The sequence below is a fragment of the Pelobates fuscus genome, chromosome 12 (genome assembly GCF_036172605.1).
Source record: "Pelobates fuscus isolate aPelFus1 chromosome 12, aPelFus1.pri, whole genome shotgun sequence".
In the NCBI taxonomy this organism is placed as follows: domain Eukaryota; kingdom Metazoa; phylum Chordata; class Amphibia; order Anura; family Pelobatidae; genus Pelobates; species Pelobates fuscus.
The window spans coordinates 36,688,177-36,706,590 of NC_086328.1; the positions used below are offsets into that span (position 1 = coordinate 36,688,177).

Genomic DNA, 18,414 nt, shown 5'->3' on the forward strand with positions numbered 1-18,414 from the left:
TTTAGCTGGTATGTTTCCACGTACCAGGCATTTACAGGGAGTGCAGAATTATTAGGCAAATGAGTATTTTGACCACATCATCCTCTTTATGCATGTTGTCTTACTCCAAACTGTATAGGCTCGAAAGCCTACTACCAATTAAGCATATTAGGTGATGTGCATCTCTGTGATGAGAAGGGGTGTGGTCTAATGACATCAACACCCTATATCAGGTGTGCATAATTATTAGGCAACTTCCTTTCCTTTGGCAAAATGGGTCAAAAGAAGGACTTGACAGGCTCAGAAAAGTCAAAAATAGTGATATATCTTGCAGAGGGATGCAGCACTCTTAAAATTGCAAAGCTTCTGAAGCGTGATCATCGAACAATCAAGCGTTTCATTCAAAATAGTCAACAGGGTCGCAAGAAGCGTGTGGAGAAACCAAGGCGCAAAATAACTGCCCATGAACTGAGAAAAGTCAAGCGTGCAGCTGCCAAGATGCCACTTGCCACCAGTTTGGCCATATTTCAGAGCTGCAAAATCACTGGAGTGCCCAAAAGCACAAGGTGTGCAATACTCAGAGACATGGCCAAGGTAAGAAAGGCTGAAAGACGACCACCACTGAACAAGACACACAAGCTGAAACATCAAGACTGGGCCAAGAAATATCTCAAGACTGATTTTTCTAAGGTTTTATGGACTGATGAAATGAGAGTGAGTCTTGATGGGCCAGATGGATGGATTGGTAAAGGGCAGAGAGCTCCAGTCCGACTCAGACGCCAGCAAGGTGGAGGTGGAGTACTGGTTTGGGCTGGTATCATCAAAGATGAGCTTGTGGGGCCTTTTCGGGTTGAGGATGGAGTCAAGCTCAACTCCCAGTCCTACTGCCAGTTTCTGGAAGACACCTTCTTCAAGCAGTGGTACAGGAAGAAGTCTGCATCCTTCAGGAAACATGATTTTCATGCAGGACAATGCTCCATCACACGCGTCCAAGTACTCCACAGCGTGGCTGGCAAGAAAGGGTATAAAAGAAGAAAATCTAATGACATGGCCTCCTTGTTCACCTGATCTGAACTCCATTGAGAACCTGTGGTCCATCATCAAATGTGAGATTTACAAGGAGGGAAAACAGTACACATCTCTGAACAGTGTCTGGGAGGCTGTGGTTGCTGCTGCACGCAATGTTGATGGTGAACAGATCAAAACACTGACAGAATCCATGGATGGCAGACTTTTGAGTGTCCTTGCAAAGAAAGGTGGCTATATTGGTCACTGATTTGTTTTTGTTATGTTTTTGAATGTCAGAAATGTATATTTGTGAATGCTGAGATGTTATATTGGTTTCACTGGTAAAAATAAATAATTGAAATGGGTATATATTTGTTTTTTGTTAAGTTGCCTAATAATTATGCACAGTAATAGTCACCTGCACACACAGATATCCCCCTAAAATAGCTATAACTAAAAACAAACTAAAAACTACTTCCAAAAATATTCAGCTTTGATATTAATGAGTTTTTTGGGTTCATTGAGAACATGGTTGTTGTTCAATAATAAATGTAATCCTCAAAAATACAACTTGCCTAATATTTCTGCACTCCCTGTATAGTACAGCTGCTGACCAGTAATCTAGTCTTCAGTTTCAGGCGTTCAGGAGGTCCCTAACAACTGCCTCACCGATAGCCACGATAGCTCCCCAGCTCCCAGTATACCTATGGAATAGAAGAGTTACCAAGTCACAGCAGGAATTCACACAGTTGGCCCCCAAAGAATATGCACCCTGCTATGACAGAGCTTACTGCATATATCGAAGTTCAGATCACGACTTTACAAACTGGTTAAAGAATACAAAGTTTGGGGCTTTAGCCACTTTTTTGCCACATCATATGAAGGTCACACAATACTATTACCGTATATACTCGAGTATAAGCCGACCCGAATATAAGCCGAGGCCCCTAATTTTACCCCCAAAAACTGGGAAAACTTATTGACTCGAGTATAAGACTAGGGTGGGAAATGCAGCAGCTACTGGTAAATTTCTAAATAAAATTAGATCCTAAAAAAAATATATTAATTGAATATTTATTTACAGTGTGTGTATAATGAATGCAGTGTGTGTATAATGAGTGCAGCGTGTGTGTATGAGTGCAGCGTGTGTGTATGAGTGCAGCGTGTGTGTATGAGTGCAGCGTGTGTGTGTGCAGTGTGTGTATGTGTGCAGTGTGTGTATGTGTGCAGTGTGTATGAATGCAGTGTGTGTGTGTATGAATGCAGTGTGTGTATGAATGCAGTGTGTGTATGAATGCAGTGTGTATGAATGCAGTGTGTATGAATGCAGTGTGTATGAATGCAGTGTGTGTGTATGAGTGCAGTGTGTGTGTATGAATGCAGTGTGTGTGTGTGTATGAGTGCAGTGTGTGTAAGTGTGCAGTGTGTATGAGTGCAGTGTGTGTGTGTATGAGTGCAGTGTGTGTGTGTATGAGTGCAGTGTGTGTGTGTATGAGTGCAGTGTGTGTGTATGAATGCGGTGTGTGTGTATGAATGTGGTGTGTGTGTGTGTGATGCAGAGCCTTGGTGGGGGGTGGGCAATTTTATTATTATTTTTTTAATTATGCTAATATTTTTTATTATTATTATTTCTTATTATTATTTTTTAATTTAATTTCATTATTTTATTATTTTTAAAATTGTATTATTATATTTTTTCGTCCCCCCTCCCTGCTTGGCAGGGAGGGGGGCTCTCCTTCCCTGGTGGTCCAGCATTGGTAGTTCAGTGGGGGGCTGTGGGGGCTGCAGAGAGCGTTACTTACCTCTCCTGCAGCTCCTGTCAGCTCTCTCCTCCTCTGCGCCGTCCGTTCAGCTCTTCTGCCAGCTCACAGTGTAAGTCTCGCGAGAGCCGCGGCTCTCGCGAGATTTACACTGGGAGCTGACCGAGGTGCTGAACGGACGGCGCGCAGGAGGAGAGAGCTGACAGGAGCTGCAGGAGAGGTAAGTAACGCTCTCTCACAGCCCCCACAGCCCCAGTCTGTATTACGGCAATGGAAATTGCCATAATACAGACTATTGACTCGAGTATAAGCCGAGTTGGGGGTTTTCAGCACAAAAAATGTGCTGAAAAACTCGGCTTATACCCGAGTATATACGGTAAGTTAAAAGGGACTCCCCCCTACTGGTAACTTAGAAGTACTAACTTACCTACTGGTCCAGACGTACTTCTGGCCCACCCTCCTCTCCCTCTATTCAATACTCTATTCAATACTCTATTCAATACTATTTAAGGTAGGCCCACTTATTTACAGGCCTAGCACACATGTCGGTTTCGGCACACCTCTACCGACTTTTGATTATTGTGATAAGTATATTCACTAGCTATTTCATAGTATACTGAAATGGCCCCGACCACAAATATAATTTAGTAATTAAATTATTACAATAGACAAAACAGTGAAAAAAATTAATAAAAAAAATTGTGAGACTTGAACAAATTATTTCTTTTTAGAAATTTTAAACTCCTTTTTTCCCCATTCGGTATACAATGGACTAACAGCAATAAAAAAATAAAAAGTAAATAAATAAACAAATTAATTCATAATATATGTTATACAGTTATACAATAGACAATTGACCAAGATAAGAGCAGCCATCATCAACAGCTTGTAAATAGCTGCATATTATTCTGCCAATTATCTAACATTATCTAACCCCTTGTGCTGAAAGACATCATAAAATGAACTTCACAACTAAATTTCTCGGTGAGCGATTGCACTTTTCTTGTGGTAGCACTGGACTGATTTCCACTTTTTTTTTTATCTGTCTTATCATCACAATCAGCTTGAAACCCCACATCATATGTTAACTGCTGATCTATATATTACTTATCTGCTTGTACAACTGTTTAGATAATTCAGGTCCTCTATTCTATTCTCTCTTGAGAAAAGCTTTACTATGAAATGGGGTTGGAGGGCATTTTTGTCTTATTTCTTTTCGACCATTCTATTGTTGTGGTGCTAAGTATTTGGTATGTATAACAGTTTCTTTAATATATATATATATATATATATATATATATATATATATATATTGTGTTAGGGGCACATAGCTGTATAAGGAGTAAGGACTAAGTATAAGCATAGGATAGTATAAAAGAGCAAGTCGGTTGTGGTGTGCCGGAACCGACGATGCGGTAGGCCTGTAAATATAGAGGGCCCACCAAGGAGTAAAGAAAAAGAAAAAGGAAAAGAGAGAAAGAAAGGAAGAAAAAGTGTTTAGTATGTGGAGCGGTGGGAGGGTCATTCAAAACGCTGACCTCGAACGGTATGGAGCAAGGTAAGGCGTCTCCCTTAAGTAGGTAAGTAAAATAATAAGCCCCTCCCACAATTACAGGCCAAACGGCCTTAATACTTCTGTTAGGGGCACATAGCCGTATAAGGAGTAAGGACTAAGTATAAGCATAGGATAGTATAAAAGAGCAAGTCGGTTGTGGTGTGCCGGAACCAACGATGCGGTAGGCCTGTAAATATAGAGGGCAAGAGTGACCATTTTAGATTTAAGATTTAATACAGTCAACAACACATACAAATTATCCAGACATTTCCTTAAATGCATTGCGTATCTCTTGCACTGGGTATAGGCAGAGGAATTCCACCGCACCAGTGTTTTGATAATGTGCACTGGAGGCCGCCCATATTCGGAAGGAGTGACCTGAATAGTTAGAAGGGTTGCGGCCTAGCTAGGTTAACAGAGACCTAACATGTTTCATGAAGGTAGAGGTAGAGGTAGAGGTAAAGTGAGTGAGTGAGAGTGAGAGTGAAAGAGAGAGGGTGTGTGTGTGTGTGTGTGTGTGTGTGTTTTTAAATTAAGATTTATATGTTTTAATGTATTTTCATTCCTAAGATACAGGTATAAAAGAGCAGTCAAGCACAGTAACCAGTGACAATAGGTGCTGGGAAAAAAAAAGCAATTTTCAATACATGGGAAAAAAAGGAATGAAGGTTAAAAAATTTTTAATACAATAATGTTGGTTTCCATTTGCATGTGCTCCATTGACAAAAGTTGTTAAATACACTCACTGTACCTTGTCTAGCTCATCCAAATAACAGTCGATGTAGTCTCGAGGTTCTCCTGGCTGTCTTGATTTTCTGTGCTCCTCTAACACATTCCCAAGGAATCCAAAAACTATATCCACATTTCTGAAAATCTTCCGGTGTGGCAGAGGGAGATAGTGGATGAATCCAAAGGCATTATACAGCTGAAAGGGTCAATGACATAACATGAACCAATAAATTATACCGCACTCAATAAATTTGAGAGTATAATGTTCTATTTAATAATTTATGAATTTCATAAGTATTTCATAAGTATTTGAATATATACAAAAAGTAAAAAAAAGGGGGAAAAAGTAATAATTTAAGGAGAATGTATCCTATAGCGACCAATATAACTCCATGTATAAAAAAATCCTAACAAGAGCTGACTCACTAATATACAACAAATGCCAAACTGTATAGTATCATAGAAAATTCCAAATTTGGAATATAGATGGATGATGACAAGGAAATATACACAATGATTATTAGGAGGTCAATAGGCTACCTGGATACCTTGCACCAATATGGATAAAAGAGTGCCTGTATATATGATTTTTTTGTATAATGACATAACATGAGTCACACCCATATATCAACGAAAATTGTTTATTTATTTTAAGGAATATTTCCCCCTTACAATGCATTATAAGAAATGGCACCTCCCTATTCCTTACCATTATGTAATAAGATGACCAGAAGGGGTCCTTTAGGGAGTCCCTATATATGCACTAAATTACCTCTCCTAGCCATCAAGATGAGATGCATGGGTTGTGTACCCCAAAAGATCTCTGTATGCACACCACTTTGTTATAGTGGGGAGACGTGAAATCATACGATCCTGATCTGTCGGTAACAATGGGTTGTGAGCAGCAAGAGTGAAGAGAGATTTATGTCTTCGGGGACCACTAGAGAAAAGATAGTTGAGCCCTTGGGTCTTAAATATCTGGTCACAACTGAACACTCCTAAATTTATTTTGGTACATATATATATATATCACTTTTTATCTATGCTATGGTCATATCTACAATAAGTCAGATATTCTCACCTGAGCCCAAATACCAGTGACCATCCTCATATTTTCATGGACAAGGTTAAGAACATCTCGGAAAGTGGGGTCATCATAATCATAGCGTCTCCCAAACACAATGGAACAGATAATGTTGGACACAGCATTATCGATGGCAAAATGTGGATCTATAAGTGTATCTGAAGAACATCAATCAACATTATCAAACAATAGTACAGGGGAAATTATGATTGACCTTAATGGGACACTGTGAGTACCATATCCACTTCAGCTTATTAAAAATGGTTACAGGTACCATCCATGCACCTTTACATTTGACTAATTTGTCAAACTGAAAAAAACATGGCTTTAAAGTTGACCAATTTAATGCTCTGTTAATAAAAAAATACACCTCAGTACTCACAGTGTACTGATGGGGAAAGACTTGCAAGGAAGTGAACATTTGCTAGATCAGGGGTAGGCAACGCTTTAATAGCACTGTACCAAAACAAAATCTTGGCGTGCCGGTTCTATTTTTTAAAATTGAGGTGTGTATGTTGCTATATTCTGCTCGTCTTATTTATGGGTGAGTGTGTGTGTGAGAGAGTGAGTGTGTCAGTGAGTGAGTGTGTGTCAGTGAGTGTGCGTCAGTAGGTGAGTGTGCATCAGTAGGTGAGTGTGCGTCAGTAGGTGAGTGTGCCTCAGTAGGTGAGCGTGCATCAGTAGGTGAGTGTGCATCAGAATGTGAGTGTCAGTGAGTGAGTGTGTGCGTCAGTGAGTGTGTGATGCATTGATGCAGGGAGTGGAGACGCTATACGTAGGTGCTGCGCACTGTTCAGCACTGACCCAGGATGCACTCCAGAGGCTGTCTGAGTGACTGTCACGAGAAGTGTTACAAGGTAGCAATGTAAATACTGCCTTTTCTCTGAAAAGACAGGGTTTACATTGAAAAGTGTGCAGGAACAACTACATTAAGCTGTAGTGGTTCTGGTGACTATAGCTTCCCTTTAAGAATTGTATTTTTGACATTGAAAAACCTGTCTCCTAACTTTTTTTGCTGGCTCCTAGATTCCTAGCAAATTTGTCAAGCCCTGGTATTTGTGCACATATGGGCCAGCCCTGGCTGGAAGGAAGTGCTGCAATGCGTAAATTGAGGATTGTACCTCACCACCTGAAATCACAGCTCAAGTTGCATTAGCAGATATCTAAAGTCCCACTGGGACTCCTCAAAGGCCAGAACCTGTTTGGCTCTGGCAGCCTTGAGTGCCATGCAAATGCATCTCAAGTACCATGCATGTCACACGTGCCATAGGTTGCTGACCCCTGTGCTAGTGCAATGACAAATTCTGATTCTCTGATGATTGGTGACAGGCACATATGGCCATGTGCAGCTCCAATCATTATGGAGATATGTAGAATGTTTGGGTGTACGGAACAGGGGCGGACTGACAACTCATGGGGCCCCTGGGCAATAGGAGATCACGGGCCCTGCTTGTACCCACCAGCTTGCAAGCTACATAAATATACATCGAGCCCACATACACGCACTGTCCATATGTTCATTCTTGTGTTACAAATAAGGGCTCTAATGGGAGAATATGTTGCGGTCACTGGCCCGCCAAGCCTCACGGCCGTGCCCGACCGGCATGACCGCGCCGACAACACGAGCTTACCTGCTCGTCGGCGAGCCGGGAACCGCTCACTCAGTTCTTCCGGGCATCACGCCCGAATCCAACATGGCGCCGACCACGTGGTCGCGTCTATGGATAGCCCGCCCCCAAGAGTTATACCAACGTGTGCGTGACGTCACAACGTCAACGCACACGCACGTTTTGGGGTCAGAGGTCGCCCTCTGACCAATCACAGCTTAGAGAGGGGTATTTAAACCCCTAATTCACCCCAGTACTTTGCCCTTTCATGGTTTCCGTTTCCTGGTTTCCTGAGAGTGATATTTTCGTGTTTCTGATTTCCTGGTATCCTGATCTTGGCTTTTCCCTGGTTATTCCGATTTTCTGGTTTCCCTGACTTGGCTTGTTTAAACGGTATTGAGTATTTTCTGGCTTCCTTGACCTCGGCTTTCCCTTTGACATTCTCTGTCTCTAGCGTATTAGTCCGGCCATTCTAAGGTCCGGTTTACGCTCTGTCCTTTCATTTCTCTTTCCTTTTTTATGTATATGGTTACATAGTTTCTGCGTGCTGGACCACACTAGTAGTCGTGACATTACGACAGGGCCATGGATCCTGCAGAACTATGCAAACATAAGATTGCCTGTGAGAGTAGGGTGGAGGATATGGACCACAGGTTAGATCAATTTGCCCAGGCATTTCAGACCTTGCTCCAGAGGACTGCCTATTTAGAGGTCCCTCCTGTACCACCTGTGGTTCCGCCACCTGTAGTGGTTCCCGTACCACATAAACCACCGTCCATAACCCTTTCACCTCCCCCTCGTTATGGAGGTGATTCTAAAGAATTCAGAGGTTTTTTAAACCAAATTGAATACCACTTTGAGGCTTCCCCAGGTTCATTCCCTACAGATAGATCAAAAATAGGCTATCTGATGAACCAATTAACTGGAAAAGCCTTAACCTGGGCTAACCCCTTATGGGAAAGTGGAGACGCAGTAGCCCGTGATTGCAGTGCCTTTCTCACAGCTTTTAAGTAAACGTTTGAACCTAAAGGCAGGGAGAAGAACGCTTCCAAAGCCCTTATGAGAATAAAACAAGGCAGTCGCTCTGTAGCCGATTACGCCATAGAGTTCAGAACACTGGCGTCCGAAGTTGATTGGACCAATAGTGGTCTGGTGGCTGCTTTCTCTGAAGGTCTAGCTGAGAGTATACAAGATGAGACCGCAGCTAGAGACCTTCCGGTTAATCTTAATGAGTTTATTGCCTACATGATAGACATTGATAACCGGCTCAGAGAAAGAGAGAAAAACAAACAACGTAATAGACGTCCTAATTTGTCCATAGCTCCTTGTTTCTCTAACCCAGTGGTGAGTAGCCAAGCTCCTCCTCCAGAACCTGAACCTATGCAATTGGGCTAAACTCACTGAGGCAGAGAGACAACACAGATGTAACGAAGGGCTATGTATGTATTGTGGCAAGAAGGGGCATCAAAGATTGTCATGCCCGGTTCGGCCGGAAAACTTGCACACCTAAGGCACGTACGGGGACCGACCTTAGGTGTGATGTATATGTCCCCTAAATTGACTAAGAACCGTTTCCTTGTCAGAGTTACCTTGTCCTTTAAGAAGACCACTGTTCAGTGTGAGGCTATGATTGACTCTGGGGCAGCGGAGAATTTCCTAGACAAAGAGTTCTCTGCAAAATATCTCCTGCCCTTAAGACAGAAAGAGAAGCCTATAGCAGTCGAGGCCATTGATGGAAGGCCTCTTACCCAGCCTTTCATCACACACGAAACTCTGCCAATCACTGTCTCAGTGGGTATTCTCCACTCTGAAGAGATGACCTTTCAAATCATATCTTCACCTACATGTCCGATAATACTCGGTTTCCCTTGGCTCCTGAAACACAATCCACGTTTGGATTGGGTTGAAGGAGAGATTGTGAGTTGGGGTGAGAGATGCAAAGGTGTTTGCTTTAAACAGATACCACAACCAATTGGTACCATTAATGTTCCTATTGCACCTCCCTTGACCACACAGATACCGCCTCAGTATATGGATTTAAAAGAGGTATTTAACAAGACCCAGTCAGAGGGGTTACCCCCAGATAGACCTTATGACTGTACCATAAATTTATTATCAGGGACTATGCCTCCCAAGGGAGGAGTATATGCTTTGGAACCGCTCACTCAGTTCTTCCGGGCATCACGCCCGTATCCAACATGGCGCCGACCGCGTGGTCACGTCTATGGATAGCCCCGCCCCCGAGAGTTATACCAACGTGTGCGTGACGTCACGACGTCAACGCACACGCACGTTTTGGGGTCAGAGGTCGCCCTCTGACCAATCACAGCTTAGAGAGGGGTATTTAAACCCCTAATTCACCCCAGTACTTTGCCCTGTCGTGGTTTCCGTTTCCTGGTTTCCTGAGAGTGATATTTTCGTGTTTCTGATTTCCTGGTATCCTGATCTTGGCTTTTCCCTGGTTATTCCGATTTTCTGGTTTCCCTGACTTGGCTTGTTTAAACGGTATTGAGTATTTTCTGGCTTCCTTGATCTCGGCTTTCCCTTTGACCATTCTCTGTCTCTAGCGTATTAGTCCGGCCATTCTAAGGTCTGGTTTACGCTCTGTCCTTTCATTTCTCTTTCCTTTTTTATGTATATGGTTACATAGTTTCTGCGTGCTGGACCACACTAGTAGTCGTGACAGAATATGAGCGGTAGTGGTGTTATAATTGGGGATAGAGACTGTAGTGTGGGGGTTGGGTGGTTATGGACTGTCATGGGGGATAGGGGTTGTAGTGGGGGGATAAGGGATGTAGTGGGGGGATAAGGGATGTAGTGGGGGATCAGGACTCTAATGGGGAACCGAAGCTGTAGTGAGGTGGTAGGGGATGTAGTAGTGATATAGGGGATGTGGTGGGGGAAGAAAGACTGTAGTGGATATAGGGGATGTAACTGGGGGATAGAGACTGTAGTGTTTGGGTTGGGTGGTGTGGGACTTCCAGGGAGATAGGGGCTGTAGTAGAGGGATAAGATTGTAAGAACACATTTGAGGTCCTCACCCCTCCTTTCCTACCATTAAAAGGCTATTTTATTTAACTTTTTCCAGAGCCACACCAATCTCGTCGCAGTTGGCTACACCTCCATGGCTGAGATTATCAATTTAACTATCTCAGCCAATCAAATGCTTTACAAAAGCAAGCATTGGGAGGCTATTGCGCATAGCAGCAAAATGATGTGCTGCATCAGTAAGCATCTCCTCATAGAGATACACTGAAGCAATTCATCTCTATGGAGAGCATTTAGCGTCTCCATGCAGAGCGTGGGTACGCTGAACGTAGGTGCTGCACACTGTGCAGCACTGACCCAGGAAGTCCTCTAGTGGCCGTCTTAGTAACTGCAACTAGAGGGATTACTAAGCAGTAATGTAAACACTGCTTTGTCTCTGGAAAGACAGTGTTTACATTAAAAAGCCTGCAGAGACATACTATACACGCCAGAACAACTATATTAAACTGTAGTTGTTCTGGTGACTCTAGTGTCTATTTAAGTTTTCCTCTGATTTATTATTCCCCTGCTTTGCTATATGAATGTTTTCGATGTGTACCATTTTTTAAGTTGATAATCTGCATTGCACTCAGTGGTGAAGCTAAAATAGATATGGCCCTGGTCCAAGAATTATTTTGAACCCCCTTATCGCAAGGATGGAAAGAAAGGTAAATCCCCATCGTCGTACAACTCCCAGCTGGGGATCTACATATGCCCATCCTTGCAGGGTTGTACTTAGCACTGAGCAGTGTTTGTATGTTTTATATATAAGCATGTTTTTGAATGCAGTATGTGTGTGAATGTAGGGGTGTATTTCTGTGTAATGTGTTGTTATGTACTGTTACCATTTGAAAGCAGTGGATAGTATTTGCTTTTGAATGTAGGGGTGTGTCTGTATGTAGTGTTGATGTTTGAATGCTGAGATATATTCACGGTCATATATAAAAATGATATATATATATATATATATATATATATATAAATAAACAAAAAATCAAGATGCACTCACAGGTCTTCAAGTATAAGAGAAAAATGGTGCTTTATTATTCCATGTGTGGTATACAAAAAAAATCAATGGACGTTTCGACCCTGCCGGGTCTTTTTCAAGATCATTAGATGCATAACAATCAAGTGTATATATATAAAATATATAAAAATATGTAATTTTACACTTACCCAATAGAGCAGTGAAGTGGAGCGTGTCTGCCCGTTAGAACCCGGAAGTGATTGGAAGCCGCACGGACCGTCACGTGACCGGGATGTCCGACGGAGAAAGCTGGTTACCATAGTGATAATACACGGAACGTCACGTGATCGGGACGTCCGATGGAGAGGACTAGTTGCCATAGTGATAATACACAAAAACACAAAAGCACTTGCCGAGCGCAAAAGATAGAAGCTGATGTGGGGGAGAGTTAATAGTGTTAACTATCCACCTAATAGAGTAATAAATGGTGCCAGGAAAGGATATAAGTGAAGAAAAAAACAGTGCTAAACCATGCAAATGAAGTGATCGTGCCACCTGAGTGAGAAAACTGTTACACACTCAATGTGCAATCTATTATATCAAATCCAAATCTTGGCAACAATTAAAAACAAAGCAGGAGTTTACACATATGCTAATATCTTCATGTCATGGTTCGAACAACTATATATTTTTTCAACATATGCGCAGCAAATATTAAAATACTTTCGTTTTGTGGATGACATCCTTCTCTTATGGACTTCTTCTCAGCAGGAATTGGAAGAAATGGTACAACAACTGAACATGTTACCGACTACAATAAAATTCACTCTGAATTGGAATTATGATCAGATTCATTTTCTGGACGTTATTTTATATAAAAAAACAGGTGAAATTGGCTACACCCTACACCGAAAAGAAACTGATAGAAACACCATTCTATCAGCTACTAGCTTCCATCCCCAACACTTGAAAGATTGCCTTCCTATTTCACAGTTCCTCAGAGTCTTGCGCTACAATAGTGACATCCCTCAAATGAACTCCCAATTAGCTGAAATGAAGCAACGCTTCATTGATAGGGGATATGCCCCACATACATTGGACATTGCGGAACGGAGAGCCAGAGAACGCCTGGGTTCTGAAAAAAACACTGAATCTTTGAAAACACAGTTATTTCTACCCATGACTTACCATACAGGAACTGAAAAAATAAAAAATTCTATACAAAGACATTGGGATATGATACAAGCGGATAATAATCTTCCTTCGGTCTTTCAACAACGACCTATGATCAGTTATAGAAGGAATCGAAACCTGAGGGACCTCCTGGTTCGTAATGACCCAACACATTGCTACAAGAAAAAAACATGGATCAAAAAGAAGGGCTGCTTCAAGTGCACTGGTTGTGTGACGTGTAGCCACATGTTAAGTAGTACCTCCTTTGCCCACCCGCATACGGGCAAACGAATCCCGATTAGCCATTACATTACCTGTACCACGGATTATGTCATCTATATGGTGACATGTCCGTGTGGATTATCTAACGTCGGCAAGACAGACCTCACTCTACGTGACAGGATCAGAGGACACCGATCAGGGATCATGACGGCATATCGTGACCAGACTACCGAAAAACCAGTGGGCAAACATTTTTTGGCTTTGCAACACCATTTACCTACGTTAAAATTCATTGGTATCGATCACGTTCCTCCGCTGGATCGAGGAGGGGACAGATCCAAAACTCTTTTACAGAGAGAGGCTTACTGGATCCATTATCTGGACACAGTCACCCCTAGAGGTTTAAATGAAAACATTGTGTACTCGATGTTTTTGTGACTATAGTTTTCTATCAGCATGATTAGATATATTGTTCTTTCTCTCTAGGACTATAAGTAAATGTAATCTTATCTATGTATTCTTATGAAAGGCAGTGAGGTTTCTAAGCTCCTGTTTGATGATCAACATCAGTATTATTTTTCTTGTAATTTTTCTCTTTTTTTCTTTTTTCTTTTTTCTTTTTTATCCGCTTGTCCTTAATAATATATAATTTGTTTAGTATTTACCCAATACTTCACAGTATGTACTTGTTTTATATGTGAAGTAGGATCTAATTCCCTTTTTCTGGATACATACTTTATCATTTTCTGATGTAGACAGCAATCGTATGCTACAATGGATTCTTCTTTGGAGTTAGTGATTTAGCGAATAACAAATTGATATCTCCTATTTAGAAATGTTATTCTCTATTTTTGTACACCTATATGCTGTCAGCTCCTGGATATATTTCTGTGCTTGTTATATCAGACAGGGTGTCTCTTTGATGGTTTATTATCCACTCATGTCTACTATTTACATATGGTGTGTCTTTTATCATATGATATAGCTTGTTCGTATATAGCTCTTAGTTATCTTTGTGAATGATTAGCAGAGTATTATATATTTTTCATTTATGAGTAGTTATTATTAGATATGCTTTCCCTTTAAGCATAGAGTATCTTCTCATTTATTTCTTTTTGTTAAGCACATGGACATATGAATATGTGTAAACTCCTGCTTTGTTTTTAATTGTTGCCAAGATTTGGATTTGATATAATAGATTGCACATTGAGTGTGTAACAGTTTTCTCACCATTTGCATGGTTTAGCACTGTTTTTTTCTTCACTTATATCCTTTCCTGGCACCATTTATTACTCTATTAGGTGGATAGTTAACACTATTAACTCTCCCCCACATCAGCTTCTATCTTTTGCGCTCGGCAAGTGCTTTTGTGTTTTTGTGTATTATCACTATGGCAACTAGTCCTCTCCATCGGACGTCCCGATCACGCGACGTTCCGTGTATTATCACTATGGTAACCAGCTTTCTCCGTCGGACGTCCCGATCACGAGACGGTCCGTGCGGCTTCCAATCACTTCCGGGTTCTAACGGGCAGACACTCTCCACTTCACTGCTCTATTGGGTAAGTGTAAATTTACATATTTTTATATATTTTATATATATACACTTGATTGTTATGCATCTAATGATCTTGAAAAAGACCCGGCAGGGTCGAAACGTCGATTGATTTTTTTTGTATACCACACATGGAATAATAAAGCACAATTTTTCTCTTATACTTGAAGACCTGTGAGTGCATCTTGATTTTTTGTTTATATACTTGACGCCTACGACTTGTACCCAGGCAAGATATACATTTTTGCCTTGTTCAAGGAGAGTGCCAAGCTTTCATCTTTATATATATATATATATATATATATATATATATATATATATATATATACACACTGCTCAAAAAAACTAAAGGGAACATTTAAACACCACAATGTAACTCCAAGTCAATCACACTTCTGTGACATCAAACTGTCCACTTAGGAAGCAACACTGAGTGACAATTAATTCCACATGCTGTTGTGCAAATGGGATAGACAACAGGTGGAAATTATAGGCAATTAGCAAGACACCCCCAATAAACAAGTGGTTCTGCAGGTGGTGACCACAGACCACTTCTCAGTTCCTATGCTTCCTGGCTGATGTTTTGGTCACTTTTGAATGCTGGTGGTGCTTTCCCTCTAGTGGGAGCATGAGACGGAGTCTACAACCCACACAAGTGGCTCAGATAGGGCAGCTCATCCAGGATGGCACATCAATGCGAGCTGTGGCAAGAAGGTTTGCTGTGTCTGTCAGCGTAGTGTCCAGAGCATGGAGGCGCTACCAGGAGACAGGCCAGTACATCAGGAGACGTGGAGGAGGCCGTAGGAGGGCAACAACTCAGCAGCAGGACCGCTACCTCCGCCTTTGTGCACTGCCAGAGCCCTGTAAAATGACCTCTAGCAGGCCACAAATGTGCATGTGTCTGCTCAAACGATCAGAAACAGACTCCATGAGGGTGGTATGAGGGCCCGACGTCCACAGCCCGACGTCCTGCTTACAGCCCAACAACGTGCAGGACGTTTGGCATTTGCCAGAGAATACCAAGATTGGCAAATTCGCCACTGGCACCCTGTGCTCTTCACAGATGAAAGCAGGTTCACACTGAGCACATGTGACAGACGTGACAGAGTCTGGAGACGCCGTGGAGAACGTTCTGCTGCTTGCAACATCCTCCAGCATGACCGGTTTTGGCAGTGGGTCAGTAATGGTGTGGGGTGGCATTTCTTTGGAGGGCCGCACAGCCCTCCATGTGCTTGCCAGAGGTAGCCTGACTGCCATTAGGTACCGAGATGAGATCCTCAGACCCCTTGTGAGACCATATGCTGGTGCGGTTAGCCCTGGGTTCCTCCTAATGCAAGACAATGCTAGACCTCATGTGGCTGGAGTGTGTCAGCAGTTCCTGCAAGACGAAGTCATTGATGCTATGCCTGCCGATGCTATGGACTGGCCCGCCTGTTCCCCAGACCTGAATCCAATTGAGCACATCTGGGACATCATGTCTCGCTCCATCCACCAACGTCACGTTGCACTACAGGCTGTCCAGGAGTTGGCAGATGCTTTAGTCCAGGTCTGGGAGGAGATCCCTCAGGAGACCATCCGCCACCTCATCAGGAGCATGCACAGGCGTTGTAGGGAGGTCATACAGGCACGTGGAGGCCACACACTACTGAGCCTCATTTTGACTTGTTTTAAGGACATTACATCAAAGTTGGATCAGCCTGTAGTGTGTTTTTCCACTTTAATTTTGAGTGTGACTCCAAATCCAGACCTCCATGGGTTGAAAAATTTGATTTCCATTTTTTAATTGTTGTGTGATTTTGTTGTCTGCACATTCAACTATGTTACGAACAAAGTATTTCAGAAGAATATTTAATTTATTCAGATCTAGGATGTGTTATTTTTGTGTTCCCTTTATTTTTTTGAGCAGTGTGTGTGTGTGTGTGTATATATATATATGTATATATATACACACACACATACATACATACACATATACACACACACACACACACACAGATACATCCAGATACACAGATACACAGGTACTGAAAAAATACAAATTCACAGGCACACACTAACACATACAGATACACTGACACACAAATACACAGACACACACTGACACACAGATACACACAAGCACACTGACACATATACAAATACACAGACACACACTAACACATACAGATACAGACACACACAGATAAAAATACACAGACACACACAAACATATAATACAGAGACACACACAAACAAACACAGACACACAGTAACACACATACGCAGCCTTACACATATACACACAGATAACATTACATAGTTTTAACCATCCCTCCTGCTTTCATACCTGGTGTACAGTGCCATCTGGCTGAATGTGATGGGAGTTAGGCTCTCCTTCCTCTGCTGCTGCCTCTAGGTCTCCCTCCTCTCTGTCCCAGCAGCAAGTTGGTAATCAGGGTTAGGGGAACTTCCTCCCAGCACAGCAGCAATACATAGGTACCGGATGCGCTGATAAAGGGTCCCCTGATCTTTGAAACGTTTTTTTTTTTATTTGTATTTTATTCAATTTAGAATAACATATACATCTTTTCCATTAAATTCGATTAAGTATAAAGTGTGTGCATATTAATGTCATAATGGGTATGTTAACAGTAATGGATAAAACAATAGGGATCTGTGGCCAGATGTTGGTCAGTCTTTGTTGACTTTATGTTGATACCTTGTGGCATAGTCCCGTGGACCATTGTGTCGTAGTGTGTCACAAAGGGGTCTTTTTACTCCTTCTGCCTCTGTGTGGTCCCCGTTACTTGTCATGTCTAAATCTAGCAGCTTTGGGAAGTGGAGTCAGCCTCTGTATTGTGTTACTGGACGGCGCACTTTGCCGGTTTTTGTTGGTGCTCTCCGGTTGCCCTTGAGTCTTGGTAGGAGGTGGTGTCCCTTGCTGTGCCATGTTTGTCAAGCTGGCTTTTTGTAGGAAGGTCTCCAGATCATCCTCTGGAGTCTCTCTCCCTGAATTTCTGTGAGGAGGGACCCCTCTGTGCCCCAGCGGTACCTGATATTGGCGTCTCTTAGTTTCCTGGCTATAGGTGCCAGTTGTCTTTTCTCCACGAGGACGGAGAATGGTGTGTCTGGGTATATGGCTACCCTGTGGCCCTCGATTGATACTGTTCCCAGTTCTGTGGATTTAGTCATTATGGCAGATCTCGCGGAGATGTCCCGGGTCAGCACAATAACATCTCTGGGTGCTGCGATGGGTGCTGCAGCAGACTTCCGTACTCTAAACGCCGAAGTGATCTGAGGTTGGTCAGGTGCATCTGTAATGCCCATGGCTGTCAAGAGGGTGAGGCATAGGGTAGGAGCGGTGTGTTATCGACCTCTTCTGGGATGCCTCTGAGGCGTAAGTTTTTCGCCTGTGTCTGACCTCCATTGTGGCAATTGTGCATCTAATTTGTTTTACCTGTGAGGTAAGGTCTTGTAAATCTATGCATGAGGTCTGGAGTTTTTCATCTCTGGAGGTTTCTCTTGTTTCTAGGCTGTTGATTTTCTGCCGTACCTCTGCCACCTCCGTCTGCACTTTCTGCAGGTCGTCCCTCCAGATCTATCTCATCTCCATCAGGAGCCTTTTTATGTCACCTTTTGTGGCAGGTGCTTCGTCTTCCTCAGACTCCGTGGTGGAGGATCGAGGAGAGGGCAGTAAATCTTCCTCTTCCTGGGAGGCTTCGGATGCCTCGGGTGTGTCGCGGGCCTCAGGCGCCATCTTAGGTCTCTGT

At 42.5% G+C, this 18,414-nt stretch overlaps 1 protein-coding gene across 1 annotated transcript in view; it reads right to left on the reverse strand.

Annotated features, from left to right (window-relative positions):
• The window catches only part of LOC134578989 (cytochrome P450 2J6-like), a 46,461-nt gene that overhangs the window by 23,008 nt on the left and 5,039 nt on the right, over window positions 1–18,414 (reverse strand). The window contains exons 4-5 of the mRNA XM_063438115.1: window positions 6,113–6,273; window positions 5,054–5,227 (exon numbers count right to left, since the gene is read on the reverse strand). Coding sequence (XP_063294185.1) covers window positions 5,054–5,227; window positions 6,113–6,273 — 335 coding nt within the window. The remainder of the gene's footprint in view (window positions 1–5,053; window positions 5,228–6,112; window positions 6,274–18,414) is intronic.